Source organism: Lampris incognitus, chromosome 7, assembly GCF_029633865.1.
Source record: "Lampris incognitus isolate fLamInc1 chromosome 7, fLamInc1.hap2, whole genome shotgun sequence".
NCBI lineage: Eukaryota > Metazoa > Chordata > Actinopteri > Lampriformes > Lampridae > Lampris > Lampris incognitus.
The window spans coordinates 1,172,602-1,196,231 of NC_079217.1; the positions used below are offsets into that span (position 1 = coordinate 1,172,602).

Genomic DNA, 23,630 nt, shown 5'->3' on the forward strand with positions numbered 1-23,630 from the left:
CAAGGCACCGCAGCGCTAAGCAAGAGCTCTCGTTTCCCGATTATCTTTAGATGAATGTAAAAATGGTTCCAACGGTATGAAGACGAACACACACAAGATGGGGAGAAGTTCAGATGGACAGGCAGAAGGGGGAAAATAATAGGTTGGGGTGGGAATGGGGGGGGGGGGGGGGGCTACTGACTGACCATAACCAGAGCTTCTTGTGTGAGATGCGGGGAGCTCGGTCTGAGCTCTGCAGCTGCTTAGGAGCTCCTTAAGAGACGCCACAGTCTTTCTGCAGAAGGACGTCTCTCCATAATGTGGAGAGGCAGCCAGTTATGTCCGGTTTCCCTGGCAACGCATTCCACAGCCATGTCGATAGAAGGGAAAGGCCTCAGTCATTCCTCGCCAACGCCGTCTCTGTATAGCTCTCAATGACGCTCGAGCTCAAAAATGGAAATGCACCAACATCGGCACAGACACCAGGCACGCTCGCTCGCACACATACGCCAGGCTACACTGCCTGCAAACACACATTCTTCTTCCACGCTGCACAGTAGGTGAGCGGGAAATAGTCGTGATTTTCAAACGATCTCTTCATACGCTGTTGACAGAATAACACTCAATGTGTAGCCATGATGCGGAGCAGTCACGGGGTTAGTGGTTGTGTCGGAGGGCATCCGACGTAATATGTTGCCAAATCGTTACGCGGACCGAGTAGACCACAGATTGACCGGTGCAGGCTCACTAGACCACTTGACCAGGTAAAGGCCCGGGTTAACGATGACCGCCATTGGTGCTGTGCCCTCACAGGTACCAATAGAAACTATAAAATCCGCTGTGTCAACCCCTGAGAAACAGGGAACAAGCTGAAAGAAGAAGAAGAAGAATACAGAGCAGTGTTGTGTCTCTCTGAAATGCTGCCAAAATTGTGCGGAAAATGTCCCGCCAAGGACATTGGTGGCAGACAATCCATGAATCACCATCATTTGATGGAGTTTGTGGCATTTGCTATGACAGCTATATGAAGCATTGTTATTTACATTTTCTTTAACGATGTAGCCCACCAAAGAGGTAGGGGCAGATCATGAAGTAAGTGTTGTCGTTTTCACATTATGGACTGTCACGGACATTTTTCCGTAAAATTTCGGCGGCGTTCCAAACAGAAGACTGTTCAGCATTATGACTGCTAATGAAGCATTATCTCACAACATATAGAGATAATGTTGAAATTGGAGTCGTTTCCCCATAGAGGGGTACGCAGTAGGCTTTGTCACACTGCCAACAGACACTGTATAATGAAGCCATGGGGAAAATGGTCGATCTGCATTCTGATGAATCTATTTAGGGGTCATCATCCATCTCACCCCACCGCGTGCAGGTGAACCCATTTGTTAGCAGATATCCACGCTTAGGCCAGTTTCCTTGAAGGAATAACAGACAAAGGGGGGGGGGGGCTTTGCAGCTGTGTTTGATCCAGGAGTAACCTTCTAATGGTCCGCAGATGTACTCCGCATACACATGTGAACGAATGAGTATACATACACACACGTATATGCTGCTAGGAAGACAGAGAAGGACGGCTGTGAAAAGACAGATGTTGAACATAACAACCGTTTCATAAATGAGCGATGGAAGAAGTGGGCGGGAAATGTGTCTGCACAGAGGGACATGATGCAGGTTGCAACAAAATTATGCTCAGGCTCATAGGCATCCAAACACATGAGAAGCATTAACGTGCAAAGCGTGGTGCCAGTGTGGATGCACAGGGATGATCTGTAAAAAGCAGACTGTAATGATTTTTCCTATTACGACAACCATACCGTAATCCACTTCTTACAGAATCCCAATTCCAATCGCTAATGTTTGAGGAACAAACCAAGACTTTTCAAAATTAAAACTCAGTGTAGTATTAGGAATTGAGGATGTTGGTCCCCTATAGCGTCATTCTTTAGAAGTCTGATTTTACCATGATAAAATATACCAAATTACACATAGTCAATTTCAACATGAAAAATAGCTACTCATGCACTCATTCTCCATACTCCTCCACCCCTCATTGCAAATCATCAATGGAATTTCCCTTCCATGAGCTTTCTGGAGGGGTCATATTACTCTGAACTAGCATCTTGGAGAAATATAAAATATAAATACACTTCCCTAACTTGACATATAAAAGGTGGATTTTCATATGTTGTTGTACCCGAGTCCCAAGCGAGAGCGCTTTACAGCAGTAGCGCTAGCTGTATGTGGAGCATAATGAATGAATCAGACATAAAACATGGGGCATTCTTTTAGGTTTACATCTAGGGCTGAGCAATATATCGATAGTATATCAATATCGTGACATTAGTGTTGTCATTTCCCAGTTTTAAAAGCTGTATTACAGTAAAGAGATGCAATTTTCTGAACATATTAGGCTGTTTTAGCGGTTATATTATGTGTCTTCACCTGTTTGGAGGACATCATCTCTACAACAGGAAGGTCTGAAAGTAGAACGAACAGCCTTCCTTTCAGCTACTGTAATATTCATAGCTGTCACATTTCACTTAATGGTCAGGGGATTTCTGCCGCTCTCACACCAGTTAAAATTTAATACCGTCTTCCACAATGATAATTCACCTCCAAAATAGCACATTTGCTCGACTGCAGTGACCAGCGAAATGGTTATGTCTATATTCTTCAACATAAGCACGCCAAGGCCAAATGGAAAAGGCTCATATATCTTGGAGACGAATATTAGCCTCGGGGAAACTGTATCGTATGTGTCCACACTCAGACTCTTTGTCTTCATCAGTGTCAAGATAAGAGCTGAGGACTCAACTGTCATTACCAACACCACCTCTGAGGACATGTCTGATTACCTGCCAATACTGGAAAACTAATGTGGACTTCTTTTAATCACAGGCCTTTCTGATGACATAAGCTTCATTGTTGGCATGCATGTCAAGACAACAACACCATTACCCATAATGCATTTATACAGCTAACTTGTCTCATTTCAACATGACAGCTGGCCATATAAAAAATAAACAACAGCGAGTAGTTGTCCAACTCTCGGTTGTAATTTATATGAAGAGCACGACACGAGCCACCTGGTATAAAAACACATGCAAGTTTCCATCTCTGGTCAGACACGCGCCCCTCGCCTCTTACACACCAGAATGCTTTCCATTTGAATCATAGCAGTCCACAACATGAAGAACTGCACCAGCCTCCTAAGATTTCCTTTCCTTCTCCTCCACTTCTGATTGGCTCCCTTCAAACAAATGGAAAAACAATTTGAACGCCTCGGAAAAACAAACGGGTGAAAGACAAGACCACCAAGTACTACTATAGGTATGCATCGCAAATAGGAGAAAGTTCAACTGCAGGACTCGCTCTCGGATCTCAAACTGGCCAGGCATCACAAAACTCAAGCTTAAAACCAAAACTTAGGAAACAAACTGAAAACATTTACTCCTTCCCAGGGCTTCATTTGTCCCAGATCCTGTTCTGGCAGGATCCGGGACCGGCATCTATTTGATTGGATCCAGCACCTCCTTTGTCACTATCAAAATCTGTGAATAAATGTTGTGTATTATTCAACGTCATCTGTTCTGTCACTTTTATTTCCCGTTGAATGTACTCATAAATCGCTTGTTTGCCTACTTTGGATGCATTTTAAATCTGATTTAGAGAGAGAGAGAAACAGAGAGAGAGAGACAGAGAGGTCAGATTACTCAGTGATACCAGAAGCATGTGAGTTTTGTGCACGTCACTTGAAGAATGTTACTGTGATTTGAATTAAGACACCCTCAGCAACAAGGAGGAAACTCACAGGAAGGTGACTCAGTTCATCTGGACACAACGTTTAGGGACAGAAACGTTCCATCATCATCTAAGTGACCTCTTCAGTCTCACCTGACTGCAGGTGCCCCCACCCTTATAAACAATACAGTGACTGCAGGTCTCCCCACCCTTATAAACAATACAGTGACATAACCACCCAAACCCAGCCATCGATTTCATATGCAAATTGGTGTGACCATTAACTAGAGTTACCGTGGTCATGTGTACTATTCACAGAGGGTTGGGGAATAGTTACAGCATTGTAAGATAGCGACAGATGTACTCTTACCCCCCCCCCCTGTTCAGGGAACATAGATGGCCTCTTTGACTCCCCGATCAAACCAGTGTCCCTCCCTATCAAGGCTGTGCAGCGATGTGCAAGATTGTGTTGTTGAGACTGAAGAGGTCACTTAGATGATGATGATGAAACGTTTCTGTTGTGACCAGAGGAGCTGATTCAACTTCCTGTGAGGTTCTGAGCTAGATTACTGAGCATGCATAAAGGAGGAAACTAGTAAAATGTCAAATTTGTTGAGTTTCTTCAGACCAGTAGGTCAGTCAGACCTGAAGCTGGGCAAAATTGTTTCAGAGGATCGACAGGGTGGCGATAATGGCGCTGTCGATTGTACTGAAACGGAGCAGAGATCGACAGAGACAGACAGACAGACAGACAGAGAACACATCACTTAGCTTGGTTTCTTAGCCTGCTTGCTTTTCGTGATTGTAAACAGAATTTTCAGTCCTAATTCCCCACCCCACCATCGCAGCACACAGAAGGAAAACAGCAGGGAAGTGAAGGGACAGCCAATGAGAGAGAGAGAGAGACAGACAGACAGACAGACAGAGAGACAGAGAGATGCAAACCCTCAACAGCTGCCTCCCCCCCACTAACTTTGAGTGACTATTGTGAATGCTCAGATTAATAATGCAGATAAATAAATGTTGTTTGTGAGGGCGATTTTGTTTAGTTTGAACAGCGAGCACCAAGGTGTTGTGCTCCAGGCATGTGGATTTTTTTTTTTTTATGCATTCTGTGACTTTTTCTCCCCCTGATCTGCAGGCACGGCAGCTCTCTGTGTTGCAGAACCTCCTGGTTTACTCATTAACCACTGTCCTTCCCAATTAGCATAAGAGGCGATGGAACTAAAAGTGTATGACTAAGCACTGAAACGCCATATTTATGGTTTGCCTGATATTTCACCGTCTGACTGGGCCATTTAAACGTCTCTGAGTAGTCAGATAAATCTCCCCGGGTGTCGTGTAATGAGGCTGATGTACCATTAATTCCTTTATGTGACCAGAGAAAAAGTCCCGTTTAAATTGAAAATGGCTAAAGATGGAGCTGAACACACAAGCATCGCTTCATGAATAAGAGGCCATGTTGAAGGGAGGGCTTCCAGCCCCGTGGCCCCTGGCCCCGTGGCCCCTGGCTGTGACACTCGCACACAAAGACAACAAAACACCATGTCATGCCCTCAGTAACTAAAGAGACTGATAAAGAAACGCTGAAATTAAAAGGTATAATGTAGAAGGATTTTGTTAAATTATACACTGTCCAGATACCTCGAGAAGGTTCCCTGCTCCGTGTCTGGGAGCAGTACAGCTGGCTAAATCAGTTAGGGCACAAGTCAGAGAGAGTGAAGTCAAGCATGGAGGTCAGATGCAAACATGCCAGATGAAAAACCAGCCTCAAAGTAAAAAAAAAAAAAAAAAATCAATTCAACTCCTTGCTTCAACTCACCAGGCCCAGATCCAGGCCTGACGGTGTTGGTGTGTGACTGTCCTGCTTTTAGGCCTAAACTGTGACGATAAAGATAAACTTCTGAAATACCTCAACACAGGCAACTCAGAGAACAGGGCCCGCAAGCACGTCACCTGATCACAGCCGGGAGGGAAGCATTTAATTAAACATGTCTTCCTCCAAATATAGCACCTGCCTTCCAGAGGTCTGGGATGGGCTGGTGTTCAGCAAGGACATGAGCTGTGGCGTTTAGCAGCCCATGAGCACAAAGACCCATAAATAAAAGGTGTGTAAGAAAGCTCACCAGCCACTCTATTCATCTATTCATCTCATATTCATCTATTCATATCATATTCACCTATTCATCTTATTCATCTATTCATATCATATTCACCTATTCATCTATTCATCTCATATTCATCTATTCATATCATATTCACCTATTCATCTATTCATCTCATATTCATCTATTCATCTCATATTCATCTATTCATATCATATTCAGCTATTCATCTATTCATCTCATATTCATCTATTCATATCATATTCATCTGTTCATATCATATTCATCTTTCCTGATGTGATATACGATTGATATGATTTTGCCAAGCCAATAACAAAAGGCAAGATTCAGATTAAAGGTGTTATAAGGTTAAAAAAACATTCTAATTTCTGGGTGTCCAGGTCGCATGGTGGTCTATAGCATTGCCTACCAACACGGGGATCGCTGGTTCGAATCCCTGTGTTACCTCCGGCTTGGTCGGGCATCCCTACAGACACAACTGGTTGTGTCTGCAGGTGGGAGGTCGGATGTGGGTATGTGTCCTGGTCGCTGCACTAGCGCCTCCTCTGGTCGGTCAGGCAACCTGTTCGGGGGGGGGGGGGGGACTGGGGGGAATACTGTGATCCTCCCACATGCTACATCCCCCTGGTGAAACTCCTCACTGTCAGGTGAAAAGAAGCGGCTGGTGACTCCACATGTATGGGAGGAGGCATGTGGTAGTCCGCAGCACTCCTGGATCAGCAGAGGGGGTGCAGCAGAGTCCGGGACAGCTCAGAAGAGGGGGGTAATTGGCCGGATACAATTGGGGAGAAAGAAAAAAAAATGTCTAATCTCTCTAAAAACTCGGCATGTGCTCCTTCTTTGAATCATCGGTCTATGGCACATCGGCTCTTCCACTATTTCCTGCCATCAGTGCCTGATCTCGACAGCGACAGTCCTCCGACCGGATGTCTAATTATTTTCCTCACCTGTTCTTATAATTGTTTTTAACGGCTTATTGCACAACACCATAAAATGTAAATTCCTACTTGAAAGCCTGTCTGAAAACGAGCTGTGAACAAGCTGCTCGGCACTGCAAGCTGAGCATCGGCATGGTAATCAGATGCATTCAGCATACGCAATGTCAGCAGCTGCAGTTTTAACTATAAACCAGTGAACAACTTACATCAACTTCTATCACAACTGATGGGTGGAAAAGACAAATGGAGAGAGGCACATTAATGAGATGTCCATGTTTTGAGAAGCACCATGGTAAGAGATTTTTTTGCAACTTGTGTAAGGTTGGTTGGGAGTCTTTGCAAAGTCAAACATTTTTCTTGCACCGCCAATATCTATTTCACGTTTCACATCTCCTTAAAACATGTTTCTACTGTTCAAACTACATCCAGGTGACCACGTCTGGTCACCTTGTGCATGCGCAGTTCAAGAAGCCAGCCATATGCAGACAACGCCATGTCATCCTTCACTGACTGACCGTCCCCAGATGCCACGACTGTTTCTACAGTCAGAGCAATGCCTTCATCAGGTCACGATGAGGTGACTCGTCTGCATGTAAACTTGCTCAACAGGAACGTAGTGGCGTACATCAGCTTTAACAATCTACTACTACTACACAGCACAGTCATTTTAAAGATTTTTTTATGTGGGTCTGCTATTCAGGGATGTATAACAAAAAAGACCATTAAGGAATGTTTTTCACTGTGGCATCAGTCTTGTCAATACTCACCCTTCTTGTATTGTCCAACACCTTGGGGTCTGGCCGGCCATAGTTAGGGGGGTTGGCGTGGGGGTCATAGCCCAGTCGGGACAGCATCGGTGCAATGACAGGCATGTCTCTCAGCACATCTTGTGGGATCTTGCCCACCCACTTGGATAAGGCCTCCACATTGACTGGTTTGATGACCTGGTCTGTAGACCTCTCTACCCTGCAGGACAATAACCAAACATTGAAGTATCTGTAATAAGGTTTTTCACTGCGGTAGCATCATTAGCACAGCTGGTCCCCAACTTGCCCAGTTTACGGCGGCCTAGCTTTCCATTAGATTGCCTCACTGTAGGACTCTAATTGGCTGTAATTGGATCATCAGACACAATTAAAGATGGCCTCTGCCGGCACGTCCCCACTGAAATGACCTCGGCTGTATCCGTTCCTTCCCCTGTCAGCGCGCATCACAATTTATATGACTTTGTCCCCTCCATGAAAATCTGTCGGTGCTCTTGCCCTCCTCTTCCCTCAGACAGTTTACAGTCAAAACACAACGGGCCTCGTTCATCAATCATGCATACATACAAATGTGTTCTTACACACCCATGTGACATTTTAGCCCTGAACTTTGTCTCAGAGACCAGTGTAGAACCTGGGATGCCCCTGAACGTAGACACCAGTCGGCTCACACTGATGTGTTTGCAGGCCTGGGTGACTGCTCGTTACAAGAGGGAGACAATAAATGTTAGGAGGAAGGAATTACAAATAACCATCATGCTTTGCTGCTGCCTGCCAGACAATCTTGAGAGCTGAAAAAAATTCCATGGATGTGTAAGAACAAATTTGTATGTTCGAATGATTGATGAATAAGGCCCAATGTTTACAATCTTTGAGTCAATTACTCACCTGAAAATCACTGGCTATTTGAAATAAAGGTGGAATTACTGTTAAGCATTGAGAAATGTAAAAAATACAAGATGTAATCTGCAGCACTAAGCATTAAATGCAGGAAGAAAAGTAATTTCAGATTTGTGTAGTGTGTAACGTGAATGTATAAAACATTGGGAATTTTTGCCCAATATTGTACTGGACCTTTGTTTGCTGAGAACAGCGTCAGTTAGGTGGGGCATAAATTGAGCAAGTTACTAAACTAATTTCACAGGTATGCTGGCCCATACTATCTCCAGTGGTTCCCAGAGTTAAGCTGAGTTGGGTGGTCCAAATAGTTTGCTCCATTTCAGTTTACAGATGTTGACATGGATTGGGCGAGCCACTGTGTTGAGATGAATTCCTTCTTACCACTGCAGCAATGGAGAGGAACCATCCCTGGACATGTTTACACTGTGAAATGGAGGACTAACCTGCTGGTGAAAGTCCCTTTACAGATGGATATACCGCCATGTAGGGCTGGACCTGATTTACAGATGGACACACTGCCATGTAGGGCTGGACCAGATTTACAGAGGGACACACTGCCATGTAGGGCTGGACCAGATTTACAGATAGACACACTGCCGTGTAGGGCTGGACCAGATTTACAGATGGACACACTGCCGTGTAGGGCTGGACCTGATTTACAGACAGACACACTGCCATGTAGGGCTGGACCAGATTTACAGATGGACACACTGCCGTGTAGGGCGGGACCTGATTTACAGATGGACACACTGCCATGTAGGGCTGGACCAGATTTACAGATGGACACACTGCCATGTAGGGCTGGACCAGATTTACAGATGGACACACTGCCGTGTAGGGCTGGACCAGATTTACAGATGGACACACTGCCATGTAGGGCTGGACCAGATTTACAGATGGACACACTGCCGTGTAGGGCGGGACCAGATTTACAGAGGGACACACTGCCATGTAGGGCTGGACCAGATTTACAGATAGACACACTGCCGTGTAGGGCGGGACCAGATTTACAGATAGACACACTGCCGTGTAGGGCTGGACCAGATTTACAGATAGACACACTGCCGTGTAGGGCGGGACCAGATTTACAGAGGGACACACTGCCGTGTAGGGCTGGACCAGATTTACAGATGGACACACTGCCATGTAGGGCTGGACCAGATTTACAGAGGGACACACTGCCGTGTAGGGCAGGACCAGATTTACAGAGGGACACACTGCCATGTAGGGCTGTACCAGATTTACAGAGGGACACACTGCCATGTAGGGCTGGACCAGATTTACAGAGGGACACACTGCCGTGTAGGGCTGGACCAGATTTACAGAGGGACACACTGCCGTGTAGGCCTGGACCAGATTTACAGAGGGACACACTGCCATGTAGGGCTGGACCAGATTTACAGAGGGACACACTGCCGTGTAGGGCTGGACCAGATTTACAGAGGGACCCACTGCCGTGTAGGGCTGGACCAGATTTACAGATGGACACACTGCCATGTAGGGCTGGACCAGATTTACAGATGGACACACTGCCGTGTAGGGCTGGACCAGATTTACAGATGGACACACTGCCGTGTAGGGCTGGACCAGATTTACAGAGGGACACACTGCCATGTAGGGCTGGACCAGATTTACAGAGGGACACACTGCCATGTAGGGCTGTACCAGATTTACAGATGGACACACTGCCGTGTAGGGCTGGACCAGATTTACAGAGGGACACACTGCCATGTAGGGCTGTACCAGATTTACAGAGGGACCCACTGCCGTGTAGGGCTGGACCAGATTTACAGAGGGACACACTGCCATGTAGGGCTGGACCAGATTTACAGAGGGACACACTGCCATGTAGGGCTGGACCAGATTTACAGAGGGACACACTGCCGTGTAGGCCTGGACCAGATTTACAGAGGGACACACTGCCGTGTAGGGCTGGACCAGATTTACAGAGGGACCCACTGCCGTGTAGGGCTGGACCAGATTTACAGAGGGACACACTGCCATGTAGGGCTGGACCAGATTTACAGAGGGACACACTGCCATGTAGGGCTGTACCAGATTTACAGAGGGACCCACTGCCGTGTAGGGCTGGACCAGATTTACAGAGGGACACACTGCCATGTAGGGCTGGACCAGATTTACAGAGGGACACACTGCCATGTAGGGCTGGACCAGATTTACAGAGGGACACACTGCCGTGTAGGCCTGGACCAGATTTACAGAGGGACACACTGCCGTGTAGGGCTGGACCAGATTTACAGAGGGACCCACTGCCGTGTAGGGCTGGACCAGATTTACAGAGGGACACACTGCCATGTAGGGCTGGACCAGATTTACAGAGGGACACACTGCCATGTAGGGCTGGACCAGATTTACAGAGGGACACACTGCCGTGTAGGCCTGGACCAGATTTACAGAGGGACACACTGCCGTGTAGGGCTGTACCAGATTTACAGAGGGACACACTGCCGTGTAGGGCTGTACCAGATTTATAGATGGACACACTGCCATGTAGGGCTGGACCAGATTTACAGAGGGACACACTGCCGTGTAGGGCTGGACCAGATTTACAGAGGGACACACTGCCATGTAGGGCTGTACCAGATTTACAGACGGACACACTGCCGTGTAGGGCTGGACCAGATTTACAGAGGGACACACTGCCATGTAGGGCTGGACCAGATTTACAGAGGGACACACTGCCGTGTAGGGCTGGACCAGATTTACAGAGGGACACACTGCCGTGTAGGGCTGGACCAGATTTACAGAGGGACACACTGCCGTGTAGGGCTGGACCAGATTTATAGATGGACACACTGCCATGTAGGGCTGGACCAGATTTATAGATGGACACACTGCCATGTAGGGCTGTACCAGATTTACAGAGGGACACACTGCCATGTAGGGCTGGACCAGATTTACAGAGGGACACACTGCCGTGTAGGGCTGGACCAGATTTACAGATGGACACACTGCCATGTAGGGCTGTACCAGATTTATAGATGGACACACTGCCATGTAGGGCTGTACCAGATTTACAGACGGACACACTGCCATGTAGGGCAGGACCAGATTTACAGACAGACACACTGCCATGTAGGGCTGGACCAGATTTACAGAGGGACACACTGCCGTGTAGGGCTGGACCAGATTTACAGAGGGACACACTGCCGTGTAGGGCTGGACCAGATTTACAGAGGGACACACTGCCATGTAGGGCTGGACCAGATTTACAGAGGGACACACTGCCATGTAGGGCTGGACCAGATTTACAGAGGGACACACTGCCGTGTAGGGCTGGACCAGATTTACAGAGGGACACACTGCCGTGTAGGGCTGGACCAGATTTACAGAGGGACACACTGCCGTGTAGGGCTGGACCAGATTTACAGAGGGACAAACTGCCGTGTAGGGCTGGACCAGATTTACAGAGGGACAAACTGCCGTGTAGGGCTGGACCAGATTTACAGAGGGACACACTGCCGTGTAGGGCTGGACCAGATTTACAGAGGGACACACTGCCGTGTAGGGCTGGACCAGATTTACAGAGGGACACACTGCCATGTAGGCCTGGACCAGATTTACAGAGGGACACACTGCCATGTAGGGCTGGACCAGATTTACAGAGGGACACACTGCCGTGTAGGGCTGGGCCAGATTGGCAATGGTGTTTAAACAGCCTATGGTAAACAGGATATTTGGTAAATGAAAAAAAAAAAACCCAGTCCAAACAGTCTTTTTTTTGGGGGGGGGGGGATTCCCCCCCCTTTTCTCCCCAATTGTACTTGGCCAATTACCCCATTCTTCCGAGCCGTCCCGGTCTCTGCCCCGGTCTCTGCTCCACCCCCTCTGCTGATCCGGGGAGGGCTGCAGACTACCACATGCCTCCCCCAATACATGTGGAGTCACCAGCCGCTTCTTTTCACCTGACAGGGAGGAGTTTCACCTGACAGTGAGGAGTTTCACCAGGGGGACGTAGCATGTGGGAGGATCACGCTATCCCCCCAGTTCCCCCCCACCCGAACAGGCACCCTGGCCAACCAGAGGAGGCGCTAGTGCAGTGACCAGGACACACACCCACATCTGCCTTCCCACCCGCAGACACAGCCAATTGTGTCTGGAGGGACGCCTGATCAGCTGGAGGTAACATGGGGATTCGAACCGGCGATCCGTGTTGGTAGGCAATGGAATAGACCGCTACGCCACCTGGACACTCCCAAACCGTCATTTTTGACACATGGCATGGACAAATGTGATCTTTGCCAACTTTAGTCATCTCATCAGCATGAAACAGCAGAAGGCAGTATTTTTAAGACAGAACATGCGCCTCCTATCCAGCCGTGCCCAGTGTTGACTTTCTTAAACAACACATTCTCCAGAAACTGCAAGCATATTTTTTTCTCTTTCCTGTTCTCTCTCACATGCAAAGTCCATGCTTCAATTGTCTCTGCCTTAGCAAATTAAAAAAAAAATCCTCTTAAATCTGTCTGTTAAAATGCATTTGCTTTTGTAAGGTCTCGCAATGACCAGCGCCATCTCTCACAATACTGTCTATGGCTCTGCAACAGGATGCAATACCAAGTGTGAGGTCTTGTGAAAACCACTTCCCTTATTTATGGCAAGCACATCTTGTTTTCAATTTCCTGGTCCGTGGAGTACAAAGATATGTGGAGGAAATGCGATGACTGAATTTCAGTTTGAGTTGGGTCTGGAATACAAAGACTTTAGGCCAGTGCAACAGTAAGATAAAAGGAGTATGGTTTTAAGGAATTTAGACTTCTTTCACATCTGTAGTGTTCACTGGAACAGTTGCCTCCATGGTGCAGTTCCTTTGGGTAGGTGAGAACGCCCTGACTGAGGTACGCCCAAATATCTGCCCCCTGGCCTGCATTACAGAAATGGTCTCGGAGCACTTCTTCGGAGCAGTTCATTTGAAGTGTGAAAGACATTCACAACAAGTCGGTGCATTACAGGACGTAAATGTTGAGGTATCTTCTGAGATGTTAATGTCCTATAATGAGGTATCTTCTGAGATGTTAATATCCTATATGAGGTATCTTCTGAGATGTTAATATCCTATATGAGGTATCTTCTGAGACGTTAATATGCTATATGAGGTATCTTCTGAGATGTTAATATCCTATATGAGGTATCTTCTGAGACATTAATATCCTATATGAGGTATCTTCTGAGACGTTAATATGCTATATGAGGTATCTTCTGAGACGTTAATATCCTATGAGGATTCTTCTGAGACATTAATATCCTATATGAGGTATCTTCTGAGATGTTAATATCCTATATGAGGCATCTTCTGACACATTAATATCCTATGAGGATTCTTCTGAGACATTAATATCCTATATGAGGTATCTTCTGAGATGTTAATATCCTATATGAGGCATCTTCTGACACATTAATATCCTATATGAGGCATCTTCTGAGACCTTAATATCCTATATGAGGTATCTTCTGAGATGTTAATATCCTATATGAGGTATCTTCTGAGATGTTAATATCCTATATGAGGTATCTTCTGAGATGTTAATATCCTATATGAGGTATCTTCTGAGACTTTAATATCCTATATGAGGTTTCTTCTGAGACCTTAATATCCTATATGAGGTATCTTCTGAGACGTTAATATGCTATATGAGGTATCTTCTGAGATGTTAATATCCTATATGAGGTATCTTCTGAGACATTAATATCCTATATGAGGTATCTTCTGAGACATTAATATTCTATATGAGGTATCTTCTGAGGTGTTAATATCCTATATGAGGTATCTCCTGAGACGTTAATATCCTATACGAGGTAGGCCCCGTTACTGTTACGTCTTCAGGAACACCAGCCATGTTTCCATCGCAATGTTATGCGACTGAATTTAAGTGAACTTCTGAAGACTAAATGTAAAACTGAAGAATAAAACGGCCATCTTCATTAACTCGTTTGAAGCGATGAAATAATGTCCTTGTGCAGAGGGCTTGGTCAGTTCATGTAAACATGACTTTTACCATCAAGTGGAGCTCTGACACAGCACTCCCAGGGTCTCATGCAAACCAAGCCACTAATTTTCATAAAAAGACAGTTGGACATCTTTAAATTGTTAAAAAGTCATGCATAAATATAACAACAGCCCCCCCCCCACATAGACACACACTGTCTCTCTATCGTCACATTACAGTATAAGTATTTATTCACCGACTTTTTTTTAAAATTTAGATCTACTACTACTACTACTTTTAGCTGCTCCCGTTAGGTGTCACCACAGCGGATCATCCGTTTCCATTTCTTGCTGTCTTCTGCGTCTTCCTCTGTCACACCAGCCACCTGCATGTCTTCCCTCACCACATCCATAAACCTCCTCTTTGGCCTTCCACTTTTCCTCTTTCCTGGCAGCTCCATATTCAGCATCCTTCTCCCAGTATACCCAGCATCTCTCCTCCACACATGTCCAAACCATCTCAATCTTGCCTCTCTTGCTTTGTCTCCAAACCGTCCAACCTGAGCGGTCCCTCTAATATAATCATTCCTAATCCTGTCCTCCTTCGTTACTCCCAGCGAAAATCTTATCATCTTCATCTCTGCCACCTCCAACTCCATCTCCTGTCTTTTCATCAGTGCCACTGTCTCCAAACCATACAACATAGCTGGTCTCACAACCATCTTGTAAACCTTCCCTTTAACTCTTGCTGGTACCCTTCTGTCGCAAATCACCCCTGACACTCTTCTCCACCCACTCCACCCTGCCTGCACTCTCTTCTTCACCTCTCTCCTGCACTCCCCGTTACTTTGGACAGTTGACCCCAAGTATTTAAATTCATATGCCTTCGTCACCTCTACTCCTTGCATCCTGACCATTCCACTGTCCTCCCTCTCATTCACACATAGGTATTCCGTCTTGCTCCTACTGACTTTCATTCCTCTTCTATCCAGTGCATACCTCCACCTGCACCCTACTCTCACTATAGATCACAATGTCATCCGCAAACATCATTGTCCATGGAGACTCCTGCCTGATCTTGTCCGTCAACCTGCCCATCATCATTGCAAACTTTTTTTTAATTTAGGCCATCCAAAGGAGTTTAATCAAGTGCAACTGGACTTGGTATATATCCGTGAAGACGTTTCGCCTCTTATCCAAGAGGCTTCATCAGTTCGTGCCTTTCTGACAAGACCAAGCTAGTCTGACTGGCTGGTGATGAAACTCAAGATATTTATCCTCTTTGGAGTCGTTATCAGAGCTATTTAGGTCCATGGCTCTTTGTGTTCTGATGTTTAGCAACGCCCGTCGTTATCAGAGGTATTGATATGCGTGGCTCTTTTGTGTTCTGATGTTTAGCCACGCCCGTCGTTAACAGAGCTATTGATGTGCATGGCTCTTTGTGATCCGATGTTAAGCAGTGACGGTCATTGGGCTGTTAGTTTCGACTTCGTTAGTGCTCCATTCAGTGGTCATGAGAGTGGTTGGAGCCGTTAGTGAGCGACTGTTGTTCTTGGAGGCTAGGCTTCTTGAGTCTCCTGGGTAGAGATGAAAGGATGGCATTGTAAGTGGGAGATAGGTGGTGTGGCAGACCTCCTCCTCTGTTGAGGGATGGTTTTTCCAGTTTCGCATAGATGGCTTCCTTCATCCCTCTTTCAAACCATCCATCTTCCCTGTCCAAAATGTGTACGTTGCTGTCCTGGAAGGAGTGTGTCTTCTCCTTTAGGTGTAGATAGACTGCTGAGTCTTGTCCTGAGGAGTTTGGCCTCCTGTGTTGGGCCATCCGTTTGTGTAGTGGTTGTTTGGTTTCTCCTATGTATAGGTCAGTACAATCCTCACTGCATTGTACAGCATACACCAGATTGCTTTTCCGGGTGTGTGGTACACGGTCTTTGGGATGAACCAGTCTTTGTTGGAGTGTGTTGCTGGGTTTGAAGTATACCGGGATGCGGTGTTTGTTGAAAATTCTCCTGAGTTTCTCGGAGATCCCAGAAACATACGGGATGACTGTGCTATTCCTTCTGTTCCTTTTCTCCTCGTCGCTCACCTGGTTGGTCTTTTTGGAGTGAGCGTGTTGCAGTTTTCACAAAGGTCCAACTGGGGTAGCCGCAGGTTTTTAAAGCTCCCCTCAGGTGTTTGTGTTCTTCTCGTTGGGCCTGAGTGCTGCTGGGCACATTGTCAGCTCTGTGTTGCAGAGTTCTGATGATGCCCAGTTTGTGTTCCAGAGGGTGGTGTGAGTCGAAAAGTAGATATTGGTCTGTGTGTGTAGGTTTCCTGTAAACCCCAATGTGGAGGCTCCTGTCTTCCCCAATGTGGACGTCACAGTCCAAGAAGGGCAAACTGTTGTTCTTTACATCTTCCCTTGTGAACTTAATGTTCTTGTCCACTGAGTTGATGTGTTTGGTAAACGCTTTAATTTAGGCCATTTTTTAAAAACTGTTTGGGAATCAATTTTGCATTGCCATTTATTAGTGCGGAGCCATACAAATCTATTGACAGTTGATGCAAAAGCCATTTCTTAATAATCTAATCCACTCAGGCTTTCCGTACTTTCCCCTTCATCAACATACAACACATTAATGTGTCTTTCACGGGGGTAATAAACTAGGGATTAAAGCTTTGACCTTGATTCACTGAGGACCCTATTTCAAGGAAACAGCATCACTAATGTGTCACACACTCGGTGTAAGTGCTTCCTAGAGCCCTCTACTAGGGCAAGGCTCGGGCATTTAACTGGGGACATACTGTATATTTTAGAGCAATGAAGACACCATCTATCTTCACTATGCAAGCAAGGTTGAACTGCTGTGCTGCAGCTTTTGTTTTGGGGAAAGAGGAACGTTTACCATTTATGAGCTTTGAGGGAAATTTCAAGTCCGACGATGATAACAAGAGACGAGCTGATAAGAGCCATGTGTGTGTTAAACTGTCTTCTTTTTCCGCATTTCCCCCCCTTTTCTCCCCAATTGTACTTGGCCAATTACCCCACTCTTCCGAGCTGTCCCGGTCTCTGCTCCACCCCCTCTGCTGACCCGGGGAGGGCTGCAGGCTACCACATGTCTCCTCCCATACATGTGGAGTCGCCAGCCGCTTCTTTTCACCTGACAGTGAGGAGTTTCACCAGGGGGATGTAGCACGTGGGAGGGTCACGCTACTCCCCCCAGTTCCCCCTCCCCCCTGAACAGGTGCCCTGACTGACCACAGAAGGCACTAGTGCAGCGACCAGGACACACACCCACATCCAGCTTCCCACCTGCAGACACGGCCAATTGTGTCTGTAGGGATGCCCGACCAAGCCGGAGGTAACACGGGGATTCGAACCGGTGATCCCCATGTTGGTAGGCAACGGAATAGACCTGCTACGCTACCCAGACGCCCCTTAAATTCTCTTTTTTTTATATTTCAAATTAGGGTTAAATTTTAAAAATTAGGCTATATTTTCTTCATATACTTGTTTGGCTTTACATTTAAAGAATATCTGCAAAGTAATTAAAATTAGTATCTCATCAAAATGGGATATTTGGAGACAATACTACTACTACTACCACTTTCGGCTGCTCCTGTTAGGGGTCACCACAGCGGATCATCCGTCTCCATCTCTTCCTGTCTTCTGCATCTTCCTCTGTCACACCAGCCACCTGCATGTCCTCCCTCACCACATCCATAAACCTCCTTTTTGGCCTTCCTCTTCTCCTCTTCCCTGGCAGCTCCATATTTAGCATCCTTCTCCCAATATACCCAGAATCTCTCCTCCACACATGTCCAAACCATCTCAATCTTGCCTCTCTTGCTTTGTCTCCAAACCGTCCAACCTGAGCTGTCCCTCTAATATACTCGTTCCTTATCCTGTCCTTCTTCGTTACTCCTGCTGAAAACCTTAGCATCTTCAACTCTGCCACCTCCAGCTCCTCCTCCTGTCTTTTCATCAGTGCCACTGTCTCCAAACCATACAACATAGCTGGTCTCAGAACCATCTTGTAAACCTTCCCTTTAACTCTTGCTGGTACCCTTCTGTCGCAAATCAGTCCTGACACTCTTCTCCACCCACTCCACCCTGCCTGCACTCTCTTCTTCACCTCTCTACTGCACTCCCCGTTACTTTGGACAGTTGACCCCAAGTATTTAAACTCATACGCCTTCATCACCTCCACTCCTTGCATCTTCACCATTCCACTGTCCTCCCTCTCATTCACACATAGGTATTCCATCTTGCTCCTACTGACTTTCATTCCTCTTCTCTCCAGTGCATACCTCCACCTCTCCAGGCTCTCCTCCACCTGCACCCTACTCTCGCTACAGATCACAATGTCATCTGCAAACATCATCGTCCATGGAGACTCCTGCCTGATCGTGTATGTCAACCTGTCCATCACCACTGCAAACAAGAAAGAGCTCAGAGCCGATCCTTGATGTAATCCCACCTCCATCTTGAACCCATCTGTCATTCCAACCACACACCTCACCACTCTCACACCTCCCTCATATATATCCTGCACCACTCCTACATACTTCTCTGCAACTCCCGACTTCCTCATACAATACCACACCTCCTCTCTCGACACCCTGTCGTATGCTTTCTCTAAATTCTGCAAAGACACAATGTAACTCCTTCTGGCCTTCTCTATACTTCTCCATCAACATTCTCAAAGTAAACATCACATCTGTGGTGCTCTTTCCTGGCATGAAACCATACTGCTGCTCACTGATCACCACCTCTCCTCCTCTTGACCTAGCTTCTATTACTCTTTCCCATATCTTCATGCTGTGGCTGATCAACTTTATACCTCTGTAGCTGCTACAGTTCTGCACATCACCCTTGTTCTTGAAAATCGGTACCAGTATGCTTCTTCTCCACTCCTCAGGCATCCTCTCACTTTCCAAGATTGTGTTAAACAATCTAGTTAAAAACTCCACTGCCATCTCTCCTAAACATCTCCATGCCTCCACAGGTATGTCATCAGGAACAACTGCCATTCCACTCTTCATCCTCTTCATAGCTGCCCTCACTTCCTCCTTGCTAATCCACTGAACTTCCTGATTCACTATCCCCACATCATCCAACCTTCTCTCTCTCTCATTTTCTTCATTCATCAGCCCCTCAAAGTACTCCTTCCACCTTCTTAGCACACTCTCCTCGCTTGTCAGCACATTTCCATCTCTATCCTTGATCACCCTAACCTGCTGCACATCCTTCGCAGCTCAGTCCCTCTGTCTAGCCAATCGGTACAAGTTCTTTTCTCCTTCCTTCTTTTTTTTCTTTTTATAAATTTATTTCTGATTTCTCCCAATTTAGTGGCCAATCGATCCCTATTTTAATTCAAACACCCACCCTCGTACCGCATGCGTTTGCCAACTGCATCTCTCCGGCCGGCAGTCTCGAAGGCGACGCCTCCCCACTTTCGTGACAAGGCGACTCCAGGCTGAACCGCTGTTTTTTCCGACACACACAGAGACGCATTCACGTGACAAACACAAGCCGGGGCGCGAACCCCGGTCCCCAGTGGGCAACTGCATGGGCACAAAGCCGATGCTTAGACCGCTACACCACCGCGGACCTCTTTTCTCCTTCCTTAGTCTCTAACCTGTCATACAACTCACCATACGCCTTTTCCTTTGCCACCTCTCTCTTGGCTTTACGCTGCATCTCCTTGTACTCCTGTCTACTTTCTTCATCTCTCTGACTCTCCCACTTCTTCTTATTTGAAGACAATAATTATCTAGTTAAATTATTATGCATTTCTATTCTAAACCCATCCATCCAGACATTATCCGAACCACTTACCCTGCTCTCAGGGTCGCAGGAGCCTATCCCAGCAGTCATTGAGCAGCAGGCGGGGAGACACCCTGGACAGGTCGCCAGGCCATCACAGGGCACACACACACACACACACACACACACACACACACACACACACACACACACACACACAATTCACCTGACCCACATGTCTTTGGAGTGTGGGAGGAAACCCACACAGACACGGGGAGAACATGCAAACTCCACACACAGGACGACCTGGGACGACCCCCAAGGTTGGACTACCCCGGGGCTCGAACCCAGGACCATCAGTCTCTCCTTGTGCCCCTGGCTCACAGTAACTCTCATTCTACTGGTGTAGCTTTCTCTCACACAGACACATGCACTCCGGGCTCTCTGTGGCTGGGCTGCCTGCCGGACTGTACACCTCAGTATGGGCAGTTCAGTTTCCTCTAATCCATTTACTCTGATACTGAACCCTGACACTGTATGGTATAGTCTCCTGCATGATTAATAGGGCAAACTGGTTTACTCATCTCAGGAGGACGGTGAGAAGTGTTTCTACAAGACGAGCCATTAGCCAAGTACCCGCTAGCAGGCAGGTGCAGAGGGAATCGTTTTAACTTCATAAACGAGCCAAACGGCTGCAAAGTGTTGAAATGTAACACAGCCCAGTGAACGGCCTTAACTGTGGTGATGGCAATTTCTAGCCTAAATGGATATTGTAGCTTCTTCCCTAACACACACACATGTGCACAAACACATGCATCAAACACACAAACGTGCACACAAATTACAAACCACATCACATAAAATAATGAGAAAAAACCAGTAATTGTTTAACCAGCACTGGCCAAAGAACAGTCAGCTCATTTGCAATTTTTTCGTTTCCACAATCAAATACAAATCGCAAAAATGAGCAAACGTCAACAGGTACAATAAAAAGGGCAGGGATATGATGGCTTGTCGTTAAAGTGGCGGGTAACTGAGCTCAAATCTGTGTTTTGGGATACCCATAGCCCAGGAAAACATATCAGTAACCACCCAGCCAATTCTGTATGATTAAAAATGTTGCCAAGTATATAAAACAAAGCTTCAAAAACGTGTAAAAATCTGCAGCGTCCACTGGTTTCAGACTCTGGGGGCGTGGCACCGAAAGGAAGACGGCAACGTCACCAAGGAAGCCGGCCACAAAAACAAATCAAGAAAGGAAAACGGGAAAAATACCCAAAAACGGTGTAACTCCGCAAATCAGTTGTATACATGGTTCAACACATTTTAACATGTCGACAGCAATACATCTCCCCCATTTACAAAGTATTTTGAAGCAAATCTGTCAATTTGGTTACCCTGCTCTTTAACAGGACAGCTGTGCCTGCTGACAACTGCTAACTCGCATAATTTTTTTTTTTATTGACGCCTTTTTCTTGAGCAGCTTGCAAAGAGCAAGAACACGCACAGATACAGCAAAGGGCAACGTATTTTTGTCTCAGAAAAGCCAGAGTTGTCATGTTACTGCAAATGAAATTAATAAGTTTGTCTTAATGTGTCTATGTGTGGTGAAGCATAGAGCATGAGACCACACAAGCTATTGGTTTGGTAAGACACAATTTTAACCAAATCAAGATTCAGCACAAAAAGTACTGAAGTTAATGTTAGCCGGACAAAAACACACAGCTCGCATACCAGCGGAGATATCCAGCTGAAGTGTTGATGTAATGGAATGTTACTGGAATATTTCACTATCATGTTGCACTTTTTTATCAGTTACACTGAAGATACGAGATGCGCAAAAGCCGTATAGCAGAGAAAAAGCTCACTGCCCCCCATGCAGTCAGGCCAAGCAATCCAGCCCACAAGTTGCTGTTGATGTTAAGTCACTACGGCGTGCTGCTTTGGAAACGTGTCACACCGTCAGTCATCAGGTTGTCTCAATGTTCATCCAATCAGTAACGGTCAGTACCCGTAACTCATTGCACAATATAGTGATTCACTACCTACTGGAACAGAGAGCGGAGTTTCAGACAAACAGTGTTTGGTTTTGTGGGGCCAGCCAACGCAAAGATATCCTGCTGAACTTCCTTTGTGAGACAAGACCCCGGAGATTGCATCTGCCATGTTTTTCTTAATACACATCCCTTGCCGGTAGCTCCCCTACTCACCTCCTTTGCACAGCAAGCAAAATTTGAGATCCAATCACAACGCAGACAGGAAAACCCTTATAAATACAACATGTAAATGCAAAGTTCACGATCAGATCCTTCATTACGTGGACAGAATATCCAGACGCAAATGTAATTTAATACTATATGTAATTGGGCCTCTGGCCTTCATTGTCATAATGTAAAGACTTCATTACCATGTAAATTTGACCATGCCATGTTGACAAGAATTGAAAGTACAGTTAAGGTGCCAAGGGTTACTTATTCTATACTCATGTATAGAATAACAACTCTAAGGCACATATTAAAGTTGGTTTTCATTAATAATTTAAGTTCTCTGATATAAATATAACAGAATTGGAGCAAACAGACAGCTCTAAAAACTATTTAATGATGAGGAAGCATATAGAGAAGCTCCCTGGTATATATAAAATTAAGTTTTGAGACAACGCATAACTTTCCAGTGTTATATTAACAAAATCATCCAAATTTTTGATATCCCCATAAATACATGTTCTGTGCTGATAGATGAAAAACTATTGCAGAGGTTAGATATGAAAGAAAAAGTACAAAGTTAATGTTAATTTAAATTTCATGTTCATGCGAACACTTAGAAATGTTAAGAGCTCATGAGAACTCTAACATTGACTTGGCTGTCTCAAGCAATGGTAATAATGAGCACTTTTAATTCTACCAGTACTCCATCTTAAACTCATACCAAATGCTCAAGGCCAAACACAAAGGTACAATATTGAGTACGCTGTATGGCAGACGAGACATGAATATTTATTGTTCTAGAATTTCTAGCGTTATCGCACAAGGAATCATTTGTAATCACAGCTGCTGCACGCGTTCGAGTAAGAGAAGAAACCCTCGTCTACTCAGCTTTGAACTGCATGTGGCAAAAAGCTCCCCGCTGGTCATGCAATCATTTCCCTTCATGCTCCTAATGGCTTCTGGCTTGTCAATTATTCATCGCTGGACCTAGTGCTCCTCTACCCAAGCTGGTGTTCTGTATCACCAAGGCTTGATAAGAGTGAACTGGATAGAGACATCAAGTTGCATACGGGAGAGCGAGGGAGGCGAGGAGGAGGAGGAGCGGTTGGCAAGGGCTTGCGATATAGGCTAAGTAATGGAGCGGGTCTGTCGGCTTGGCGGGCTCCCCCACTAAATCAAGTCCAGGTTATTGATGTTAATGCTGAGAAGAGGTCCCGCTCTGGGGCCTGGCTGCACTCTGATTGAGATTACCATGCAGATAGGGACCTGC

General features: G+C 46.0%; 1 protein-coding gene across 2 annotated transcripts in view; it reads right to left on the reverse strand.

The window, feature by feature from the left end:
- tpst1 (tyrosylprotein sulfotransferase 1) overlaps positions 1-23,630 on the reverse strand; it is a 79,315-nt gene that overhangs the window by 15,994 nt on the left and 39,691 nt on the right. For both annotated transcript variants that reach the window (XM_056283160.1, XM_056283159.1), the window contains exon 3: positions 7,561-7,759. In XM_056283160.1, coding sequence (XP_056139135.1) covers positions 7,561-7,759 — 199 coding nt within the window. The remainder of the gene's footprint in view (positions 1-7,560; positions 7,760-23,630) is intronic.